Source organism: Chiloscyllium plagiosum, chromosome 7, assembly GCF_004010195.1.
Source record: "Chiloscyllium plagiosum isolate BGI_BamShark_2017 chromosome 7, ASM401019v2, whole genome shotgun sequence".
Taxonomy (NCBI): Eukaryota; Metazoa; Chordata; class Chondrichthyes; order Orectolobiformes; family Hemiscylliidae; genus Chiloscyllium; species Chiloscyllium plagiosum.
This window is the reverse complement of record NC_057716.1, coordinates 4,850,991-4,871,797: the sequence shown is the minus strand read 5'-3', so window position 1 is coordinate 4,871,797 and position 20,807 is coordinate 4,850,991. Positions and strand designations below refer to the sequence as shown.

The following is a 20,807-nucleotide window of genomic DNA, read 5'->3' as shown; positions in this document are numbered from 1 at the left end:
ATAGCTGAGAATGCGATAGGTAGATAAAGGTGGAGGAGAAGGTGATAGGTCAGAAAGGAGGGTGGATCGGATAGATGGGAAAGATGGAGGGCAGGTCAGGAGGTCGGTGCCGAGTTGGAGGCTTGGGACTGGGATGGGGGAAATGAGGAAACTGGTGAAATCCACATTGATTCCATGTGGTTGCAGGGACCCAAGGCGGAATATGAGGCGTTCTTCCTCCAGATGTTGGGTGCTAAGGGTTTGGTGATAGAGGCGGCCCAGGACCTGCATGTCCTTGGTGGAGTGGGAGAGGGAGTTGAAGTGTTCAGCTACGGGACGGTGGGATTGGTTGGTGCAGGTGTTCCAGAGATGATTTCTGAAACGATCCGCAAGTTGGTGTCTTGTCTCCCTGATGTAGAGGAGACCACACTAGGTGCAACGGATAGAGTAGGTGACATTGGTGGAGGTACAGATAAATTTCTGTTGGATGTGGAAGGATCCTTTGGGGCCTTGGACAGAGGTGAGGGGGGAGGTGTGGGCACAGGTTTTGCACTTCCTGCAGTGCGTTGGGATGGGTGGGTTCAAGGGCAGGGTGCAGGAAGTGGAGGAGATGTACTGGAGCTCTCCTGTTGAGCACGAGGGAAGGGAAATTGCGATCTTGGAAAAAGGAGGCTATCTGGGATTTTCTAAAATTGAATTGGTCATCCTGGGAACAGATGCGGCAGAGGTGGAGGAATTGGGAAAAGGGATGGCATTTTTACAGGCGGTAGGGTGAGAGGTGGTGTAGTCTAGGTAGCTATGGGAGTCAGTGGGCTTGTAGTATATGTCTGTGCTTAGTCGGTTGCCAGAGATGGAGATGGAGAGTTTCAGGAAGGGGAGGGACGTGTCTGTGAGAAGGTCCAGGTGAATTTGAGGTCCGGGTAAAAGGTGTTGGTGAAGTTGATAAACTGTTCAACCACCTCGTGGGAGCATGAGGTAGCGCCGATATCGTCACAGATGTAGCGGAGAAACAGGTGGGGGTGGTGCCGGTGTAGCTGCAGAAGATGGACTGTTCCATGTATCTGATAAAGACACGGGCATAGCTAGGGCCCATGGCTATCCCTTTGGTTTGGAGGAAGTGGGAGGATTAGGAGGAGAAATTGTTATGGGTGAGGACCAGTTCAGCCAGGCAGATGAGGGCGTCGGTGGAAGGTTGGGACGGCGTGAGAGGAAGAAATGGATGGCTTGGAAGCCTTCGTGATGGCAGATGGATTTATAGAGAGACTGGATGTTCACGCTGAAGATGAGGCTATGGGGAGAGGGTAACAAAAGTCTTGGAGGAGATAAAGGGTGTGGATGGTGGCCCGAACGTAAGTGGGGAGGTCCTCGACTAAGGGAGACAAGATGGTGTCAAGGTAGGCAGAGATGAGTTCAGTGGGACAGGAGCAGGCTGAGGCAATGGGTTGACCTGGTAGTCAGGTTTGTGAATCTTTGGTAGGAGGTACAATTGGGCGGTGCGGGGTTCATGGACTATGAGGTTGGAGACTGTGGATGGGAGATCCCCAGATGTGATAAGGTTGTGGATGGTCTGGGAGATGATGGTTTGGTGATGGGAGGTGAGGTCGTGGTCGAAGGGCAGTAGGAGGAGGTGTAGAGGTCAGTTCACCAAATTCCATGACTCTCCTCTGCCTGGTTTAATTTGTTCCCACTTTTAAGTGTAGTTAAGGGAAAATTGTTCAATTTTTCCAAATAAACTGCATTGCCATAAGAACCCATATGCCTGCCTTTCGTTGAGATATCTGGAATATTCTTCATTCTGACACTAAAGTCCTCTTCCCCACCTCTTTATATTTTCATGAGATGTAGGTATTGTTAGCTGAACCTGCATTCATTGCCCATCTCAAACTTGCCCTTGAGAAGGTTAGATTGAGCTGCCTTCTCAGTCATCCATCACATGTAGGTACACACTCAGTGCTGTTAGAAAGGGGAGTTCCAGGATTTTGAGTCAGTTACAGTGAAGGAACAGGCAGTTCCAAGTCACTGTGTTTTGGTTTGGAAGGAATCTTGCAGGTGGTGCTGTCCATAGAATTCTGCTATCCTTGTCATTCCAAGCAGTAGAGGATGTGGGTTTGTTTGGTACTGTGGAAGGGGCCTCGGTGAGTTACTGCAGTGTACCTTGTAGATGGTACAAACTGCTGCCACTCTGCAACAGTGTTGAAGAAAGCAAATGTTGAAGGTGGTAGTTTGGGTGCTGATCAAGCAGGCTAAGTGGTGTTAAGCTTCTTGTGATGACTGAACTTTATTCATTCAGGCAAGTTGATTACACAATGTGAAACCCCACTTCCTGTAAGTACTCTATTCTATTATTCAAGTTTCTCCATCTCTGTCACATTTATTTTGATGGTGCACCCTGATTCAGTTGTCAATTATTCCAATTATTCGAAATCACCCACATTTTCACAGAAATTTCCCATGCTAATACAGGGGATGCTCTTTTACTGCCTCCTTCCTTAGGCTTTTCACTTCTTTCTGGTGAAACAGTGATGTACTTAGTTCCATTTAGTATATGGTAATCATGCTCACAATGTGGCCTCAACTGGGGCGATCAAAAGGTTGATTAAGTGACCATTCAGTCCACAAGTCTGACCCTGAACTTCCAATCATCTGTTATTTTAAATATTTGCTTCACCTCACTCCAACTTTGACTTCCCTGCCGTCAGCAACTACCTAATGAAGGAGCAGCGCTTCAAAAGCTTGTACTTCCAAATAAACCAGTTGGACTATACCATGGTGTTATGTGATTTTTAACTTTGTACACCCCAGTCCAACATTGGCATCTCCAAATTATTCAGCCTCTTTAAATGAGTAAGTCTAAATTGGAGGATAAGCACCTTAATTTCCAATAATGCACTTTTAAATTTTCAAAAGTATTGAATTTAAAACATTCAGATCATAACATTTGCTATTCTTTCTTTTAAGTATATTCTTGGTTTTGGAGAGCAGCAGTTGGTAATTATTCTGCACATTGCATTTATACCTCCTCTAGACAAATTTTCTATGTCTTGCTGTATTAACATCCCTTCATCTTGCACAATCACCTCCTTTTGTCATTTAGTTACTTTTGCCTTCCAAGCTGAAATAGACTTTCCCTTTTATTCTTTCCCACTTCCATCTCCAACCTTGCTTAAAAACTGTTACATCTTTACCAAAACCATTTGAGGGGATGCACCTTTATCGAAGGAAAATTGTGGTGATCTGCTTTCCACTAGGGCTGAAAAATTAATTAAGAGGGTAAGGAAGCAGAAGACAGTGGAAGAGGAGGATAAAGTACTGATAGAAGTACCGGGGCGGGGGGGGGGGGGAATAAGAAAGATAAAAAGACAAATTTTAAGTATATTAATGAGATCAAGGAAGTGGTCACTAATTGTGACAGGAGAAATGCAACTAATTTGGGAGAGGGATTCCTGTGAATAGTAAAAAAGAGTTACGTTGCAGGAGATTTTGCTTGGAAGAGTTAGAGTAAGGATTATGAAAATTTTGAATGGGATTGTAAAGTTGCAGGCTAAAATCTTCCTCACTAGGGTAAAAGATGTTGTTTCAGTACATCCCTGAGACAACTTATTTCACACAAATGGAATGTAGAATTACAGCAGAGAGCTTTATTTACACCAACTTTCGAGGAAAGTAAATGAAAAATTGATTACTAAGATCTTCCTATTACAAATAAATATCACAATTCCAGACTTGTGGACAATACCAAGAGGGGTGTGAAAGGTAGAAACCTGGGTCATTTTGGATCATGATAGACACAATGTTATGTCGCCAATTGATTGCACGCTAAGAGCTCCTTGATTATTCTTAACAAAACCAATAAGAATCAAATATATACTCTTCAATAAGAAACAGCAAATGCTGGCAGTAATCAGATTGTTTGTATCTTTTGAAGAGAGCAATGGAGTTACATTTTAGTTCTGAGTTTTCACCTGCATCTATCATTCACTTTGGTAAGCATTTCCATTCTCCAGTGAACAGAATTAGATATCTAAGCAACTGCTGCTCCCTTCTGCCCATGTATGATTTCATCGCTAATGAGGTTTGTGATGACTAATTGGACAATTTCAGACTAATTTTTAATGGCCTAAGGAGTTCAGAGAAGAATTGCTCAGATTTTATTTCTAAATGATCTAGGTTTTCATCTTTTGCAGGAGATTACATACCTTGTTAGTGTATAAGGACTGTCTTTATTTTGATGCATTTAGCAAAATATATAGGATAGGCCAGATAGACTAGACTGTCAATCTCATCGGTCATTTTTGTACATTTTAAATTGCAGTTGATTGCCTGAGTTCACAATGTTCATGGCTTTAGTGCAATTTGAGATGTGATTCCTGGATTGGCAATCCATTGCTGATATTAATAGAACTAGAGGAAAAGCAGACCTTTAATGCTACAACAAATAACCATCCCAAACCATGAAAGGTTCCTGAGTCTCTGTTGTAACATGGTGTAAAGTGGGGATCTCCAAAAGTTACTATGGTGTTCAACCTTAAGCCAGATCTTAGTATAAATCTGTGGGCAAAATTTTATGATTGCCTGCTATTGGATAAATTGGTGAGGAATACCGGATTTGAAGCATCAAGGATGCAGGATTTTCACCCCTCATTTAGGCAAAATCCCACCTTAGATTCTGCCACTGACCGTTTTGTAAACACAGCAGCACCACTAGGAGTAGTGGACTTTGCTGGGATTACAAGCAGCTCTGGAGCCCAGGATCGAGGTATGGGGGTTTCTTGTAATAAGTTTGGGAAGTGGGGAGAATCAGGATGGCCATGTTAGGCTGTATGGGAAAATCTAGGAGAAAATGAGGACTGAGGATGCTGGAGATCAGAGTTGTGTGTGTGGTGCTGAAAATGCATAGCAGGTCAGGCAGCATCAGAGGAACAGGAGAATCGACATTTTGGGCATAAGCCCTTCATCAGGAATGACGGGTGATGAAATGAAGGGCTAATGCCTGAAATGTCAATTCTCCTGTCCCTCGGATGCTGCTTGACCTGCTTTAATTTTTCAGCACCACACTCGATTGAATGGGAGAATCTGATGGCGAGTGTTGGTGTCAAAAGGGGGGGCAGGTAATGGATGCTGCACCTTTCCTGCCCATGGTCAGAGTACAATGATCTTTGTCGCTGGATTCCTCTTGTTAGTTGAAAAAAAAAAACTGCCTTTAAGGGGCCAATAATTTGTTTCTTAAGGGCCTCAATTAACATAGCAAGGGTGGTGAGTTTCTCTGGGCCTCACCCACCTCAAATTCACAGACAGGTCCGGCTGGATGAGAAGGCCACCCAGGGAATTTTACATGGCCCATCATCAAGGGTGGGGGGGGCCTCATGCAATTGAGAAATGTGAATCCCTACACTCCCCAAAACCATCATGTTAAACTTGTATCTTGATTAATAAAATTAATTGATCAGATCTTGACCACCAACTTTTGAGCAAAGTAAATGAAAAATTGATTACTAAGATCTTCCTATTACAAATAAATATCACAATTCCAGATCTTACATTGCACTAAGTAACCCATTTGTGAATTTGTTGAAGACACATTGTGAGGTCATTACACATCTCAAAAACTTCAGCTGTTGATATACTGAACACTTAACAAATACACTTACCAGACATGGTCTTAAGGTCAAGCCATTCACCTTCTGATCTACGATTCAATTGATGGTCTGACAATTTTCGGCCCACTGCTGCCTCTCCACTCAGAACTTTCTGCTTGCGCCATTTCTTTTTGTTCTGGTAATTGAATATTCAAATATAACAAGACATTGTGAATGAATTTCAAAACATTAAAGTCTTGCCTTCTAATCAATTGCAGCTAAATAGACTCAGATTTCTGCATTACAAAGAATTGAATTAGTTGTCAAACCAAATTTTATGACTGAACTAAGGAGATTTGGCTATATATAGAAACTTTGGATAATACATTAAATCAATTCAGGATTACTGTGATATATAAGCACACAATTAAACAAAAACTGAAGCTTTACAAGAAAAATACAAATTTGTTCCTTATGATTTGCAATATTTTCATTTATGAAAAGTGATAGCAATAACCCTGGTGAAAGTATGTCTCATAAGTATGAATTATATAGGAGGATCATAATAATCAGATTTGGCTGTTGATGTAATGATAAGGTTAGTAACACTCATTGCGATTAAGGTGCATTTGGAGTGCGATACTGCCCAACTACATATACATATTCAAACATGGAAATAAGGAAGTTGATATCCAATTTGCCCTTCTCCAGAACCGTCATTATAATAATTTTATTGCTGAGATATATAGCTTTGAAACATGTAATCGTGCAAACCTGCAGTATTTAATTAAGGAAAGCCAGCATGCCTACATTGAAGGCAAATTGTACTGAATGAGCTTGATTTGAATGTTCTTAAGTGTGGGTAATGCAGTATACCGAGTGCTTTTAGACATCTCAAAAGCATTTGAAGTGAAAGCTAAACTTTGACACTGAACAACGAAGGAGCCAATAACTTAAACAAGAGAGTGGTTTTAAGGAGTATCTTAGTGGTTGGTGAGCAGTTTTGGATGGAAACACTACAGTTTGGGACTTAGACAGCTGAACACATGCAATTACAGCAGTGATGAACATCGCTAACAATGTTAAAACCAGTGGAATGAAGAAACAGTGACAGCGTGAGTGCAAAATTGGCTGAATGACAAGAAACAAAGGGCTGGAATTTTCACTACCCTGCTGAAGAGTTTGGTGGTTGGCGGGGGGGCCTCAAAATCCAATAGGTGACATTTTTACCACCTCTTTGTACACCCTCAACCGATCTGAAATTTTAAAGGAAGAGCAGATGGTCCATCTGCCTAAGCATTCAGATTAGATTAGATTAGATTACTTATAGTGTGGAAACAGGCCCTTCAGCCCAACAAGTCCACACTGACCCTCTGAAGAGCAACCCACCCAGACCCATTCCCCTACATTTACCCCTTCACCTAACACGACGGGCAATTTAGCATGGCCAATTCACCAACCTGCATATTTTTTGGACTGTGGGAGGAAACCGGAGCTCCCAGAGGAAACCCGCGCAGACACGATCTTTAAGATAGTTACTTAAGTGCCTTATCCTATTCAGACTGGTGTCAGGAATGGGATAATCAATCCAGCTTTGAGTGGGTCACCCGAGCCCATCAAATGCACTTCCACCTTCTATTTCCCTTTCTCATATGTTCCACTGCTAAATAATTAGCTTTAACTTTTCAATTCTTGTTTCTGATTGGGGTATGTTCCTCTCAAACTTAAAATGGAATGTCATATTGTCCATTAGTTCCAGAATTGGTGAAATTATAGTTGGGGTCATACTGGCATAAATAGTTGCATACAGCTCTGGTGCAATTTCAGACAACTTTCACATTTAAGCATAGGAAAGAGAACAGTGAATTCTCAGTAATAATGCATACATTTCAATCTTACCATGCTGGCTCTGCGATCACGGAATATGCCGATGCAGTGTTCAATGATGAAAAGGAGGTAGATACCACCCAGAGCTGTAAGTCCTTTCCACAATCCACTATGTACTGTGAGGAGATCTTCAGAGATTTCATGATTTCCATGAGTATGATTATGATCATGGTCATGATCGTGGTTATGGTCATGATGACTATGATCATGGTTGCCTTGTGACTATTTTTACAAAAAAAAGATAAATAGTGATGTAGCACAAATTTCAGACTTCGCGCACAATGAATTTAGAACAATTTAGACTTATGACTATAAGCATTAACCATGATCTAACACAATTGACTTTTCTTCTATATTAGGCAATGATGGTGACGTACTGGTTAATTCACTGAATTAATAATCCAGAAACCCGGTTACTGCTCTGTTCAAATTCCACTATTGCAGATGGTTGAATTTGAATTTAGTTACAAAATCTGGAATATTAAGCGAATCTCAGTGATGGTGACCATGAAAGTACCATTAATGATAAAAAAAAACACATCAGGTACATTCAACCCCTTTAAGGAAGGGTTTGTCTAGTCTACCTAGTCTACACATGACTCCAGTACCACAGCTATATGGCTGAATCTTAACTACATTCTAAAGTAATCCAAGTAAATCTCTACATTCAAGGGCAATTTGACATGGGTAGATGCCTTGCCAGTGATGCCACTTATCATGAATGAGTGTAGAAAAAAAGTATGAAAATAAAGTACAATAAAATAGATCAGTGTCTCAAATTTTCAAACCAATGTCATTTATAATCAAGTCACAATATTTGAGATTTTGACAATGCTTGTAAAGGAATTGAGTATGTCAGATTACTTACTGATTACCAACCAAATTAAAAAGTTCAGGATCTGCATTCTTCAGCATATGAAACACAAGACAGGGGTAAGCAATAGCACTGAAATTTTTATCAAAAAACTCAGGTACAGTTTTTTAGTAAAGAGTGAATGGAGGAAACAAGACTGGTCCATCTGCCTATTAAAAAGATTAGGCTTTCTTCTATTGATCAATGTATTTTATTAATTAAAATAATCAGCAATAAAATTAGTTTTTTTAAGTTATAAATGAACTGAAAGAAATCAGACTAAATAGGTCAACATTAAATTCAAATTTTAAAAAAGTGTTTTATTTTCCTGAATCTTTTGACTTCTTGAAAACTTCAAGTGTTTCTAAATAGATGGGATGATAGGCAGAAGAAATGATATGGTTGCACAGCAAGCTCAAAGTATCACTGATTCAGTGTCATTCAGAAGTATGATAGAGCTTGATGTTTCAGTGTGTTAAAATTATGACCTGGCACCAATGAATGAAGATTTTCTATTTGGTGCTGTAAACCTTCAAAGAGGAGATGTTCTTGGGTGTTGTTAATAATAGTGATCAGGTCCGCAGGGGCTAGGTAAGCTTAATCAATGAATAATACTATCAAACACACCCAGAAAACTCCAAATCCAATTCCAATTTATTTAGGAGTAAGGATGCAAATATGGGACATCAGTCCTTCCAACAACGCAAGGAAAATCTGCACTGGGAAAAAGTCAAAATGCACAAGTGAGGTGAAAATAAAGTGCATTACAAGCAATCATTGATGGTCAGTTAGTAAAAAGAATATAATGATCACTGAAATAAAATTAATGCCTCAACAACAAAGCAGAGAAAGGCCCATTTTGTTGGCCCTCCTAAAACCTTTTCAATGTTTCTTTGAAGAACTCACTTCAAAGTGCTCCTTCCCACACCAAAGACTGAAACCACAAGACTGGAATCACAAGACAAACTACATTCTTATTAAATGAAAGTATACTTACATGTGGCATAAGATGCAGTAATGCATCACCACTAAGGGTCCCCACTGCCAGAGCCACTAGGAATGTCAGAAGATACTTGAAGCACACTTGATTGATGATAGGTACAAGGACAACACCCAGAACTGATAACAAGCTTATAATGGTGATTGACAGCAGTCCCCAAATCCAAACTGTGTAAGAAATAACTGATTCAGAAGAATATATTTGGTTACCACAAAAACATAAAAATAAGATTAAGATAATAGTTAACAATGGTATGCTTAAGAATCTTTAATGAAATTAGAATTGTAATGCAATCTTGCAGTTTCATTCACTTCACAAACTTATTACACATTACTCAATTTTGTACTGCTAATCAATTTCCAATCCTCCATTCATGTCAAGTCGAATAACAGCTTTGATAATACCAAGATTTCCTCTTTGTTATATCTGGAGGTACTAAATCCAAATAATATTGGAAATGATATTCACAATTTTAATATACCCAAAATGTAGCATGACAATATATGAAAATACAATAAATTTGATATATTTTCCACTTCTACTACTGACTACAAATCATTAAGATATTTCAATGCCATGGACACAAAGAAAAGGCACCCCATGTGAGTGTCAAGACTGCACTTAGGAGAGGTAAGTGGAGTCAGGTACTCTTTGCACTTGTTAAGTAGAAATGTTTGTGTGTAAAACAAGCTGTTCAAAGAATCATCAAAACTATTAACGAGATCTATCAAAGATATTAAATCTTGGAAAGAGATCTAGACAATGATTGCCTTCTGTTTCAATCTGTCTGTTTACCTTGCCCTGGAGCTTTCTATTAGTGATTTAGATTTCACAATGATTCATTACCATATTGGGGTAACTTCCATGTTACAATTTGACTGGAAGCAATTTTGGACTATTTGCGGGCGGGGGGGGCGACAATTCCAATGCATTATTCTTATGGATGTGAAGAAATTGAAATGCTGTAAATATACTTTATGAATGAGATCAATTTACTCAATTGTGAAGTCTGAAATACACTCATTTTATTCAACAGAACTGCATTTTTCTGAAAAGCGCACACGACCTGATGTGTGCTCATGGTAAGTATTAGGTGAATTAGCATGGCAATTAAAAATGCAAAGAGTGGTTATGAGAGACATGGAGTGACATGGAAATATAAAGGGACAGAGTCTCAGTAATGGGGCATAGGTTATTGTAGAGTGTGTGAAGTAGTTGTTGTAATGGTGGGTAGAGGGAATTAGGTGTCGTAGGTTGGGATGGATGGGACATAATAATATTTTATGCTTTATATTTATCTTTAAACTTCAAACGGTGCCAGAACCAGGCAGGCATTCCCCCACCCAGCACTGGGAATACCCTTCAGGTTTTCCCAGGCTGTCCACCCAATCTAGGAACGAAAACTGGACCTTAAGTTCGACACAATCCAGGGCAAATAAGACTGTGCCTATCCATCAACTTAAACATCATTCCCTCCCCTACCAATTGCTTTAATCACTTACAAATTACATGAGTACTGACAACAAGATACACAGCAACAAAACACCAAGTCTCCATGAACAGCAATCAGCCAAACCCCCAATCTCTACCACCTACAAGAATAAAGGCAGAAGCATGAAAACAAAACTAGCTGTACGAGTCAAACACCAACCTGATTTGGGACTATCTTTTTTTGTTGCTGAGTCAAATTTTTAGAACTACATCCCTGACACTGTAGATGCAGCTGCACGATATAGATTTCAGTAGTTCAAGGTAGTGGGTCACTCCTGTCTTCTCAGGGACAATCAGGACTTGCAATAAATGGCCTCAAATCCCAAGAACAAATAATTTTAAAAATCACAAAATTCTGGAGTGAGGCGAATCATGGCAAAAGAGAATAAACTGAACTTCTAACAGCTTAAAGCAAATGTTATAGTCCTGAATGAATTTTCTGATATAATGCATATAAATATAAATGAGTAAGAAAATACAGACAATGAAAATGCCTGGAAGTTTAAATTTGTGGCCACTTGCTAAGAATGAAGATGAATTCCAGCTTTACTTTCAATCAATTGATATGCCTCACCTGGTAACACAGAATCTTGGTTGTCTACAGGCTCCATACTTAATTCATCATGATACTGGATACAAACTCTACTATCAATTTGGAATAGCAAAGCAGGGCATAGGTAGGTAAACTCCACTGTAGAAATCCCAGAATTTGTGCTAAGACCATAGCTCTGCAGCAGTTGAGAGACATTCAAGCACTAGAAGGAATACATGTGTTTAAATATATTTTAAAGACTCACCAATTAGCTCTTCAGATTACAGTTAAATATCACAAGGTAACTTAACAATTGTTTCTATTTCAAAGGTAATTTTTGATCAATTATGTTACACTGAAAATACCATTAAAACCTTACTAATGGATATGCAAACAAGGGAATGTACACTTATATGAGTGAAAGTTACATTAGTGTTTTCAATTTTCTCCAGAAAATTAGAAAAGGAAATTATGAAAAAAAATTGGTAAAAATTGTGTTTGCAGTCATTGTGATTCAGTCAAAATGAAACTAAATCATCTTCTTTCAGATGCTGATTGATTTGTTGTGCATTTCCAGTATTTTACTTGTAGATTCCTAGAAACTTCATTTTCACTTACAAACCTCCAAAAAGTGAAATGCATTGGCCTGGAATCTCTAAATTAGGGCTGTTCAGAAGAGCTCCAAAAATGGCAGATAGGACTACTCCCACATCCGCCAAGTATTGCCAAAATGGGATAAGAGTGTGGTACCCCTCCTTCTAGCTGTAATGTGATGGAGAGTCCAACCTAACATCATGTTCACCCAGAATATTTTGTAAAGTCAGATTTTTTCTGTAACAATACTTGATTGACACACTTGGGGGTACCCCAGTTTTAAATGGTGGACCAAAAAGTTACCAGGTCCTGGATTCTTTCAGTGACAGGCTTTGAAATACAAAAGAAAACTTGTTATTTTAGTTCAGTAGTTAGAAATTGTATTGCAAGTCAGATATGTTTTTACTGAATGATTGATTAAAAGTCTCTGCCCTGCAAAGCTAATTTGACCTGCATAGTGTAGGTGTCAAGTATTTTCCCATGTATTGTTATGTTTTAAAACTGAAGTAAAGTGTGTTTGGAGACTTTTAATTTAATGATCAAAAGTAATTTGAATATTCACAGTCCTATAAAATGGAAGTAAACCAGCTCTGTACTTTTTCCTGAGAAAACAGACAGCTATGTATTCCTGCAGCGCATAGATTGATAGTTCATTTGATGTAGATTAAGAAAGCCACCTGTTTTGACAACTTCAATCGGGTTCACTATTGCAGACAAGATTGACTCAGTGTGAAGCTATGGTCTTCTCTGGCAGTCCTGGAATAAAGGTGTCCTCTGTTCCACCACCCAATCAGCAGGACCTCGAAGTCATGTCAGTGAGATGGGTGTCAACGCCCTTTCAGCAGTTATGTCCTTTAGAATTGTGCAACAACATACTATGAAGCAATTTATCATGGCTGAGATTTATACATAGCTCCAGCCGCACATATCCCAGAAGGTTCCGGTATCAGCAAGTACACTCCACACTGGTGAGCACGTGATAGTATAACAGTGGTGACATACAGGTGTGGGACATATACAATGAGGTTAGCAGTGGAGAATTTTGTTACATAACTCACTAAACCTCACCGAGAAACTATCCATGAAGGGCTCTGAAACTGGCACTTAGCTGGCTTTTTTAGTAAAATTAAGTCTGGAATGTGAGAAAGTGTTACAAATCCAGCCTCTGCTGGAAATCTGAAATCAAAACAGAAAATGCTGGAAATATTCAACATGCCAAACAGCACCTATGAAAAGAAACAGAGTTAATTTTTAGATTGATGGCCTTCACACTGATGAGAATATCTGATGATGAGAATGCCTTTGCAATATTTTATAAGAAAGACTGGAGACGTAGTCTGTCCTCTTATTTGGACATTAAAGATTACATGCCACTGTATATGAAGCAACAATGGTGAGTTCTCCATGAACGTGGGCATTGCTTCTTTTGGGACTGCAATAAACTAATTTGGTTATATACATCATATTGCTGTTTATAGGGTTTGATGCATGCAAATTAGCTGCAGGTTTTTTGTACATTACGACAAGCTACATGAGAATGAATAACAAAAAACTCAAAATTAATACTGTAAATTTTATGCTATTAGTTAATTGCAGTTAATTTTTGTCAGTTTTAAAATTGAACTTCTCTTTTCTAGAATTCGTAATATTTCTGGGCACTTTGTGTGCACCTCCGAAGTTATTTTAGATTTGAGGCATTGCAACCTAATTTAACATTCATAATAGTGCATTTTCAACAATGAATTTTACATCTGAAACCTGAAAATATTGGGAATATTTTTCTTCCAAGTGTTCAATCAGTTCTAATTTATTTCATTATGCTTTAAAAACTGCCTCAATCTCAAGTGAAAATAGTATAAAATTAACTGATCTAAGCTAATTTACGAATTATTTATAGCTCCAAATGTCAAGCAGATTGAAGGGATAAGACAATAATTATAGGAAAAGGTTGCATGCAGGTCAATTTTAAAGCAAAAGATGGTGTTTTTCTCCGCATTTGCGGATGCCAGTTGGAGGGCATATGCCCGAGTGAGCGGGCGGAGACCCTTCTGCAGCTTCCATTTTTAATTTGGCAGCTTGAGCTTTCCCTATTTTTCAATTCTGAAGAGGGATCTGGAGCCAGCAAAATAAACAGTAGTTGATAAAAAGATTTGAGAGATTCTATATGATCGCCATGAGAGAAGACTGTGAAGGAGGAAGAAACACAAAGTAACTACAAGGGCCTAAAGCTTGTTTTCAAAAATGATAAAATATCAACTGAATGTCATATTATTACAGAAAAAAGTTTACAAGTTAACTTTAAGCAATTAGTTAAGAAAAGGAAGTTTATGTTAACAATTCTGTTTTTGTCAATGTGAGGAAGCATTCTGAATTAACTTAGTCATCATTAATGTAATAGATAAAACATAATATGTTTAAATATTACTAATTTAGTTCAATCACTCTCACCTGATCGTATACAAGCTCAGATTCCAGGTGATCTTCATGACTCATTTTTGAGGAGCTCAAATCTTTCCTTGCTCTATGTTGAGAAGTTGTTTTGTCCTCAGGAGCACGAAGATGCTCATCCTTATGTTCAGGCTTGGACATAATATTGAAGGGTTCTTCAGGAGATGCAGTTAATGTAATTTCTGGATGTTTTGCTAAACCTTTATGCTTTTTGCGTTTTTTGGATCTTTTTTTGGGTTGCTGTTGTAATGTGTTAATGCCTGAAAGGTCAGGAAGTTGTTCTCCCTCTTTATGAATCTGCAAGCCTGCAGAATGAGGTGCACCTCGATGGTGGTTGCGGTGATGATGCCGAGGTTGATGGTAAGCAATGGGGGTGGTCAAAATGGTATGTGCATTCTGACTGTCAGAGTTTTTACAATGCCCTACTTTCACTTTAGTAATTGGTATTGTTTGGTCACGTGCTGTGTGATTGGAGTGTGAATGGGAGTGTCCATGCTTATGTTTGAGTAGGTCTAAAAAGTCCAGATGCGAAACATGGTCATGCTCATCATGCTCATGTTCTACCTCTACAACTTTAACTTCTCCAAGACCTAAATTTGATAAGAGTTTCTCTAAACCATGAAAGGTCAACTTCCCATTCTCACCATAACGACTGAACAGTTTTTGAATGTAATACATTTGCTTATTTTCTGCATGATGTAGAGAGCTCTTGCTGGGATTATTTTGAAGGTATGACTCCTCAGAGATCTGGTAATCATTGTGCTTATGTATATGGTTTTCTTCAGGACTATGGTTATGATCATGATTATGTTCATGGTCATGTTCATCATGGCAGTGGTTGCAATGGTGAAACAAGAAGGTGAGTAAGCAAATTAAACAAAATTTTGTATGCAGATGTACCTTCATGGTGGATATACTACACCTGAAAGAAAACAATTTCAGAAGAACGTATTAAATCATTTTGGTTTCCAACTTGTAACAATACAGTATTATGTGACCAAAATGAATTTTAAAGCTGTCCAAAATAAGACAAAATAAAGTTCTCAATCATGTTTCAACATAATTTTTAAAAATTTGTCAAACTTTCATGTGAGTCTGCTTTGTCAAATGGAATATTTAATAAATACTGACGGGCTTGACAAGATTGTTCTGAAAAGACACGATGGGGTTAAATGTTAATTTTAATCATGTAATCGCGATGGTATAGAAGGAGCCATTTTACCACGGTATGTACCTTCTATACCATTTTACGATGGTATAGAAGGAGTCCATGCCAGCTGTCTGTGGAACAAGTCCAGTCTGCTCCATTTTCCACTGCCCTCTGTATGTATGGCCTTCAAGTTTATTTGCTTTTTAAATCATTGATTGTCTGTTGTTATGACTCAGTGGTAGCAAATTCCAGGTAGTTACCACTGGATGGATTCAAAAAATATTTCCTTACAACTCTTCCTATCTCTAGTCCGAGATCTTACATCTATGTCAACTAGTTCCATGTAACGTCAGCTAATGGGAATAGTTTTGTTTGATCTACCTGCCATAATCTTGTACACCTCCTCTCATCCTGTTTTTTTTAAAAGAAAAGCTACCCAACTTCTCCAACTTAATTCTCCTTCACTTCAGAATCATTTTGGTAAATCTTCTTTGTATCTTCAGAGGAGTCTCAGCCTAAGTATGGTGACAAAAACTGGATGCATTGCCCTATATAGAGCTTGGTAGCTTCTCTTGCCTTTTAATTAATTCATGCAATGCAGAATTGCTGGTCAGGCCAGCATTTATTTCTCTTTAATTGCGCTTGAACAAGTGGCATGCAAGGACATTTCAAAGGGCTGTTAAGAATCAATCATACTACCATGGGAATCGAATCTGGAGTGAGCTAGGCCAAGTAAGAATGGAAGATGTCCTTCCCTGAAATACATAAGTGAACCAGATTTTCTAGTGAATAATAGTTTTTACAATAATCGATAATGGTTACATGATCACCATTTGGCCAGCTTTTAATTTCCAACTTTTCATTGCAGGATTCGAACTAAAAACCCATAATATTAGCCTGGCTTTCTGGATTACTAGTCCAGTGACATTATCACTCTACTGCCGCCTCCCCAGTACTGTATGCCACTATTTCTGATGAACAGATTAATTACTCTTCAATATGTCTTGCCACCTTCAGAGACTATACACAAGAACCCCAAGGTGATTGTGTACCTATACATTCTTTAGAACCACACCATCAAGTCAATACTGTCTCCCCCATTGTTTTTGCCAAAGTGCAACATCTCATTTCTCAGCATTAAATTCCACCTGCCACTTGCCTGCCCATTCTGCGAGCCTTTCTTTGTTCTGTTGCAGCTGATTGGTATCACCTTCGCTGTTTGAGACAACCCAAAGTTTGATTTCATTGACACATTTTGAAATTTTACTTTTATGTTCTGATGTCTAAGTCACTTTCAATAAACAGTCATCTCAGCACTGACCTTGCAGGACAACACAGTCTACAAAACTCCAGTTTGTAAAGCAGCCATTTGCCACAATTGTTATCTTTTCCAAACATAATTTTTTTTAATCCAAACTGACACTCACCTTCCCATTCCACAAGTCTCAGCTTTTTTAACCAAACGTTTATGTGATTCATTGTCAAACATTTTCTTAGAATCTCTATAAGCAATAATCATTACACTCGTTTTCTCTATCAAAAATGTCAGAAAGAGAAGTGTTTTTTAAACTGTGAAGGTTTGTAACAAAACACTGAATTAGTATTCTCCTCAAAATATTGAAGACCAAATTTACGATCCAAAAAAAGCATTTAACTGCAACCAGTTGGAGGAGGTTGAATAAGAAAATAAAGTTTAAATAGGCCTATTGTTTTCTTTATCATCAAAAACATTAGAAGCACCAAGAGATTTGTGTACTGCATCTTGACAGTGGACACGTACGTACACAATATAATTCTAGGTCCTGCTTCTTTGGATCACTCTACTTTGGTCACATTTAAAAATAAATGAAACTTCTTACCAAGGCAAGTCAGTCCACACTGATATCAAGTACAGCAATGTATAATTTCAAAAACAAAGTAGTACAGTGCAAGAAACTAGTAATTTTATGTGAATGAAACAAAATTTTATTCAAATATTATTGACTGTATGCAATGTGAAGCTTGTTGTTGGAATGCTTCATCATACATGTTACCGAAGAAAACTAGAGCAAGCTGAGCAGAATCCCAAAAAACTGATAACTCAAGAATTACATGGATGTGAAAATATATTTAAACACAATTTATACCTTAAGCAGTAAGTGCACAGAACATTTCTTCACATGTATCCGAAGGAAAAACAATAGACATATAGCCTTTTATCTTACTAATTCCATTAACTGCATTGGTATCAGTTCTCCAAGAAATGGGGGAGGGTGTGCAAGGTGTATTGTAATGCAATACTATTAACTCCATCTTTGAGACAAAAGCTGGTTTATTGTCAGACCTCAATACTTGATGATCACGAAAGTTGTGTCATAGTGGATCCAAACAAGATGGATATCAATCATTCAATCCTACCAATGCCCTTACAGTGGGTGGTAAAAGCGAGAATGTTTCCTCATCAGCTAGAGCCTTATGTTAATTGCTGTATAATGGCCTTCCCACAGTAAAAAGAATCTTGCCATCAGTATCATGCTTATTCTATGGAAAAACACAAATACCACAGTTTCCCGGGCCATCATTTCCCCTTTACTTGCCCAAACCAACATTCTTCCACTTCTCGAACTGTTTCCTGCGAGTTTCTTCCACTGCTCCATCATTGGTCATTGTATCTCATGTCTTCAAAATTATTTTCTCAAGTTATAAACCTCTCTTTGTTAGAACACATCTCTCACAAAGCTTTTGGATATCTGTCCTTATATTTTATGATTTGGATGGGCCGGTGTTGGACTGGGGTATACAAAGCTAACAATCACACAATACCAGGTTATAGTTCAACAGGTTTATTTGGAACCACTAGCTTTTGGAGCGCTGTTCCTTCATCAGGTGGTTATGGAGAACAAGATCATAAGACACCGAATTTATAGCAAACATTTACAGTGTGATGCAACTTCAGTTGATGAACCACCCTGATGAAGGAACATCGCTCCAAAAGCTAGTGCTTCCAAATAAACCTGTTGGACGAGAACCTGGTGTGGTGTGATTTTTAACCTTACATTTTACTTTATCTTGAAGCCTCAGTGAAGACTCTTGTGATAGCTTTAATGCAGACATTGTTGTGAATACAAGAGAGTCTGCAAATGGGGGTGCAAGGGAAATAAGTTGAGGGCAAAACACGTTCCATTAATTTTGAGGAAAATCTATACATATTTGCTCCCAAGAAAAGGCAAGTACACTTTGATTCCATACAAGCATTTGCTGCTTCATAATTAAGATTGTTCATAAAACAAAAAAAAAGTGTTTCAAACTTGTCAATTATCAATTAGCTAACAGCTCAAAAGTTGCATTCCACATACTATTAACATAACTACCATTCACCATAACTGACAAGGTTCCTGGCTTTGTGCTAAACAGGAAGGCAAGACAGAACAACTATGAACCCTTTACATTCTAGTTGAGGCTGCAGAGTGAGTGAGCACTAAGAGCAAACAGGGAGCCCGGAGATGCTCTATGTTCCAATCCATGTGTAAAATGACCTGACATTGAACACGGTCCATCAACCATTTAGAGTGGTCAGGGTTAGGGAGTTAATACTTCCACAGGCTAGGGCGTTGATCACAGTCGGTCTTCTAGGTCCCGTGTGACCAGTTTGAAGAGTCACAATAAGTCAATTCAATATCAGCATAGAGTTCAGTCTGGGACATCTCTTGAAGTTGGTCACGGGGGATATGTCCTCTGCGAATCAAGGGGCCTTATCAGGTAGGGAAATTGGGGAAATCAATTGTGGGAATTATATGCTGAGGTGATAATAATTGTGAATGGGTGTCAACTCAACATATAAGTGGAGGAAATGACACTGCATCAGAGGACATGCGCAACAGCCAGGAGGATGTGGTGGAGGGATGGCACCACTGGTCACTGACATCAAGTAACAATGATGGTATAGTGGGAGGGGCGAAACAATCAAATCCTGTTTAAAATGGATTGAGATTGAGCACAGGTAACCGGAGTAATTTAGTCCTTAAACAGCACTATATTTATGAAGGTACACTTGTCTTTGCAAAGTGCTCTGAAAGCATGTATTTTTAGTTCCCCTCCCATTAAACCACTTAGCAGGAGGGAACATTTGTCTGGCAGCAATTAACCAGGTGCAGGTTGGGTTTTAAAAACTGTGCTGGAGCCAGGAAGTCCTGGGTGTGCCAAGTGCTTCCACATATGGTGAGAGGAAAGACAGGGCACACGGCGCACCAGAATGTGATAGATAGCTAATAAAAGAGAGAATCTCTTCACAAAACTCAACAAGATTCAAAACTCAGCTCTTTTACCTTCCAAACCTACTATTACGACCATTTAAAAGGATAAGGGCATTGATACATGGGAACACTACCATCTACTAGTTGCTCTCCAAGCCACTCATCATCCTGTATTGAAAATATATCGTCATTCCCTCATGTCACTGAGTCAAAATCCTGGAACTTCCTCCCAAACAGCTTAAGGATACCAAATGGACAGCAGTGGCTAAAGCAGATAGTTCATCACCTTTGAGTGAAAAGATGGATGGGCAATGAATGCCAGCTCATACAACTAAACCCACGTTCCCTAAATAAGTTTTTAAAAACCCATAATAATACATGTAGACTTATGGACTGCAGGATGAATTTTTGTTACCACAAAATAAAAATACTGTTGACTGCTTTTATAATGCGCTAATGTGGAATTTTTAGAACAATGTCAATACCAATGAACTTGAAGGAGATAGGTGTGAAAAACAGGTAACCAGTGACCAATCAGCCCAATTTTTGAATTATAGTCCCTTGCTTCACAATGTTCAGTAGGATCCTTCATGTCACCCCTCTGGTGTCCACTGAGGGATACTCAACATTCAGGCTTCAGCTCAAGAACAGTCGCCTGATGTTGTGGTGTTGGCATGGTCCTCAAAGGCAACAAACATCCGAGCATTTGCTGCTATTGAGAAAGGTAAATAGAGGCCAACATATCAAGATGAACTACTTTCTCTCGACAAAGGAAAAAAATCAAAGCAAGTCAGGTGGTAGTAGACAGGTTAGAGTCCAAAGTAGCCGTCAGTGTGTACAAATACCATTTCAGCTACAGAAATTTGCAATGTTTTATGCTCAGAATGCAAGGTAAACTAACATAATTAAGAGTGTGCTAAATTGAGTTTGGAAGTGTGACTGTTAAGAGTGTGAAAAAATGGAATCGCCAAGCTGATTACAAATTCAGACTTGGGTTTAGGTAGTGGTATATCTGGGTCCAGTTAGTACAGGGGGAGTGAGAGGGGGAGTGAGAGGGGGAGTGAG

The 20,807-nt window shown here is 38.8% G+C and overlaps 1 protein-coding gene across 7 annotated transcripts in view; it reads right to left on the bottom strand.

Moving 5' to 3' along the window:
• The window catches only part of slc39a10 (solute carrier family 39 member 10), a 62,160-nt gene that overhangs the window by 20,416 nt on the left and 20,937 nt on the right, over window positions 1–20,807 (bottom strand). For 5 of the 7 annotated variants that reach the window (XR_006312068.1, XM_043692894.1, XM_043692891.1 and 2 more), the window contains exons 2-6: window positions 14,361–15,282; window positions 11,361–11,541; window positions 9,293–9,477; window positions 7,455–7,664; window positions 5,628–5,751 (exon numbers count right to left, since the gene is read on the bottom strand). Coding sequence is in view for 6 of the 7 variants with exons in the window: in XM_043692891.1 (XP_043548826.1) it covers window positions 5,628–5,751; window positions 7,455–7,664; window positions 9,293–9,477; window positions 11,361–11,541; window positions 14,361–15,282 (1,622 nt within the window). In the remaining variant the exon portion in view is untranslated. Of the gene's footprint in view, window positions 1–5,627; window positions 5,752–7,454; window positions 7,665–9,292; window positions 9,478–11,360; window positions 11,542–14,360; window positions 15,283–16,209; window positions 16,834–20,807 lie in introns of those variants that run through there. The other 2 variants (XM_043692895.1, XM_043692893.1) reach the window with 2 other exon arrangements.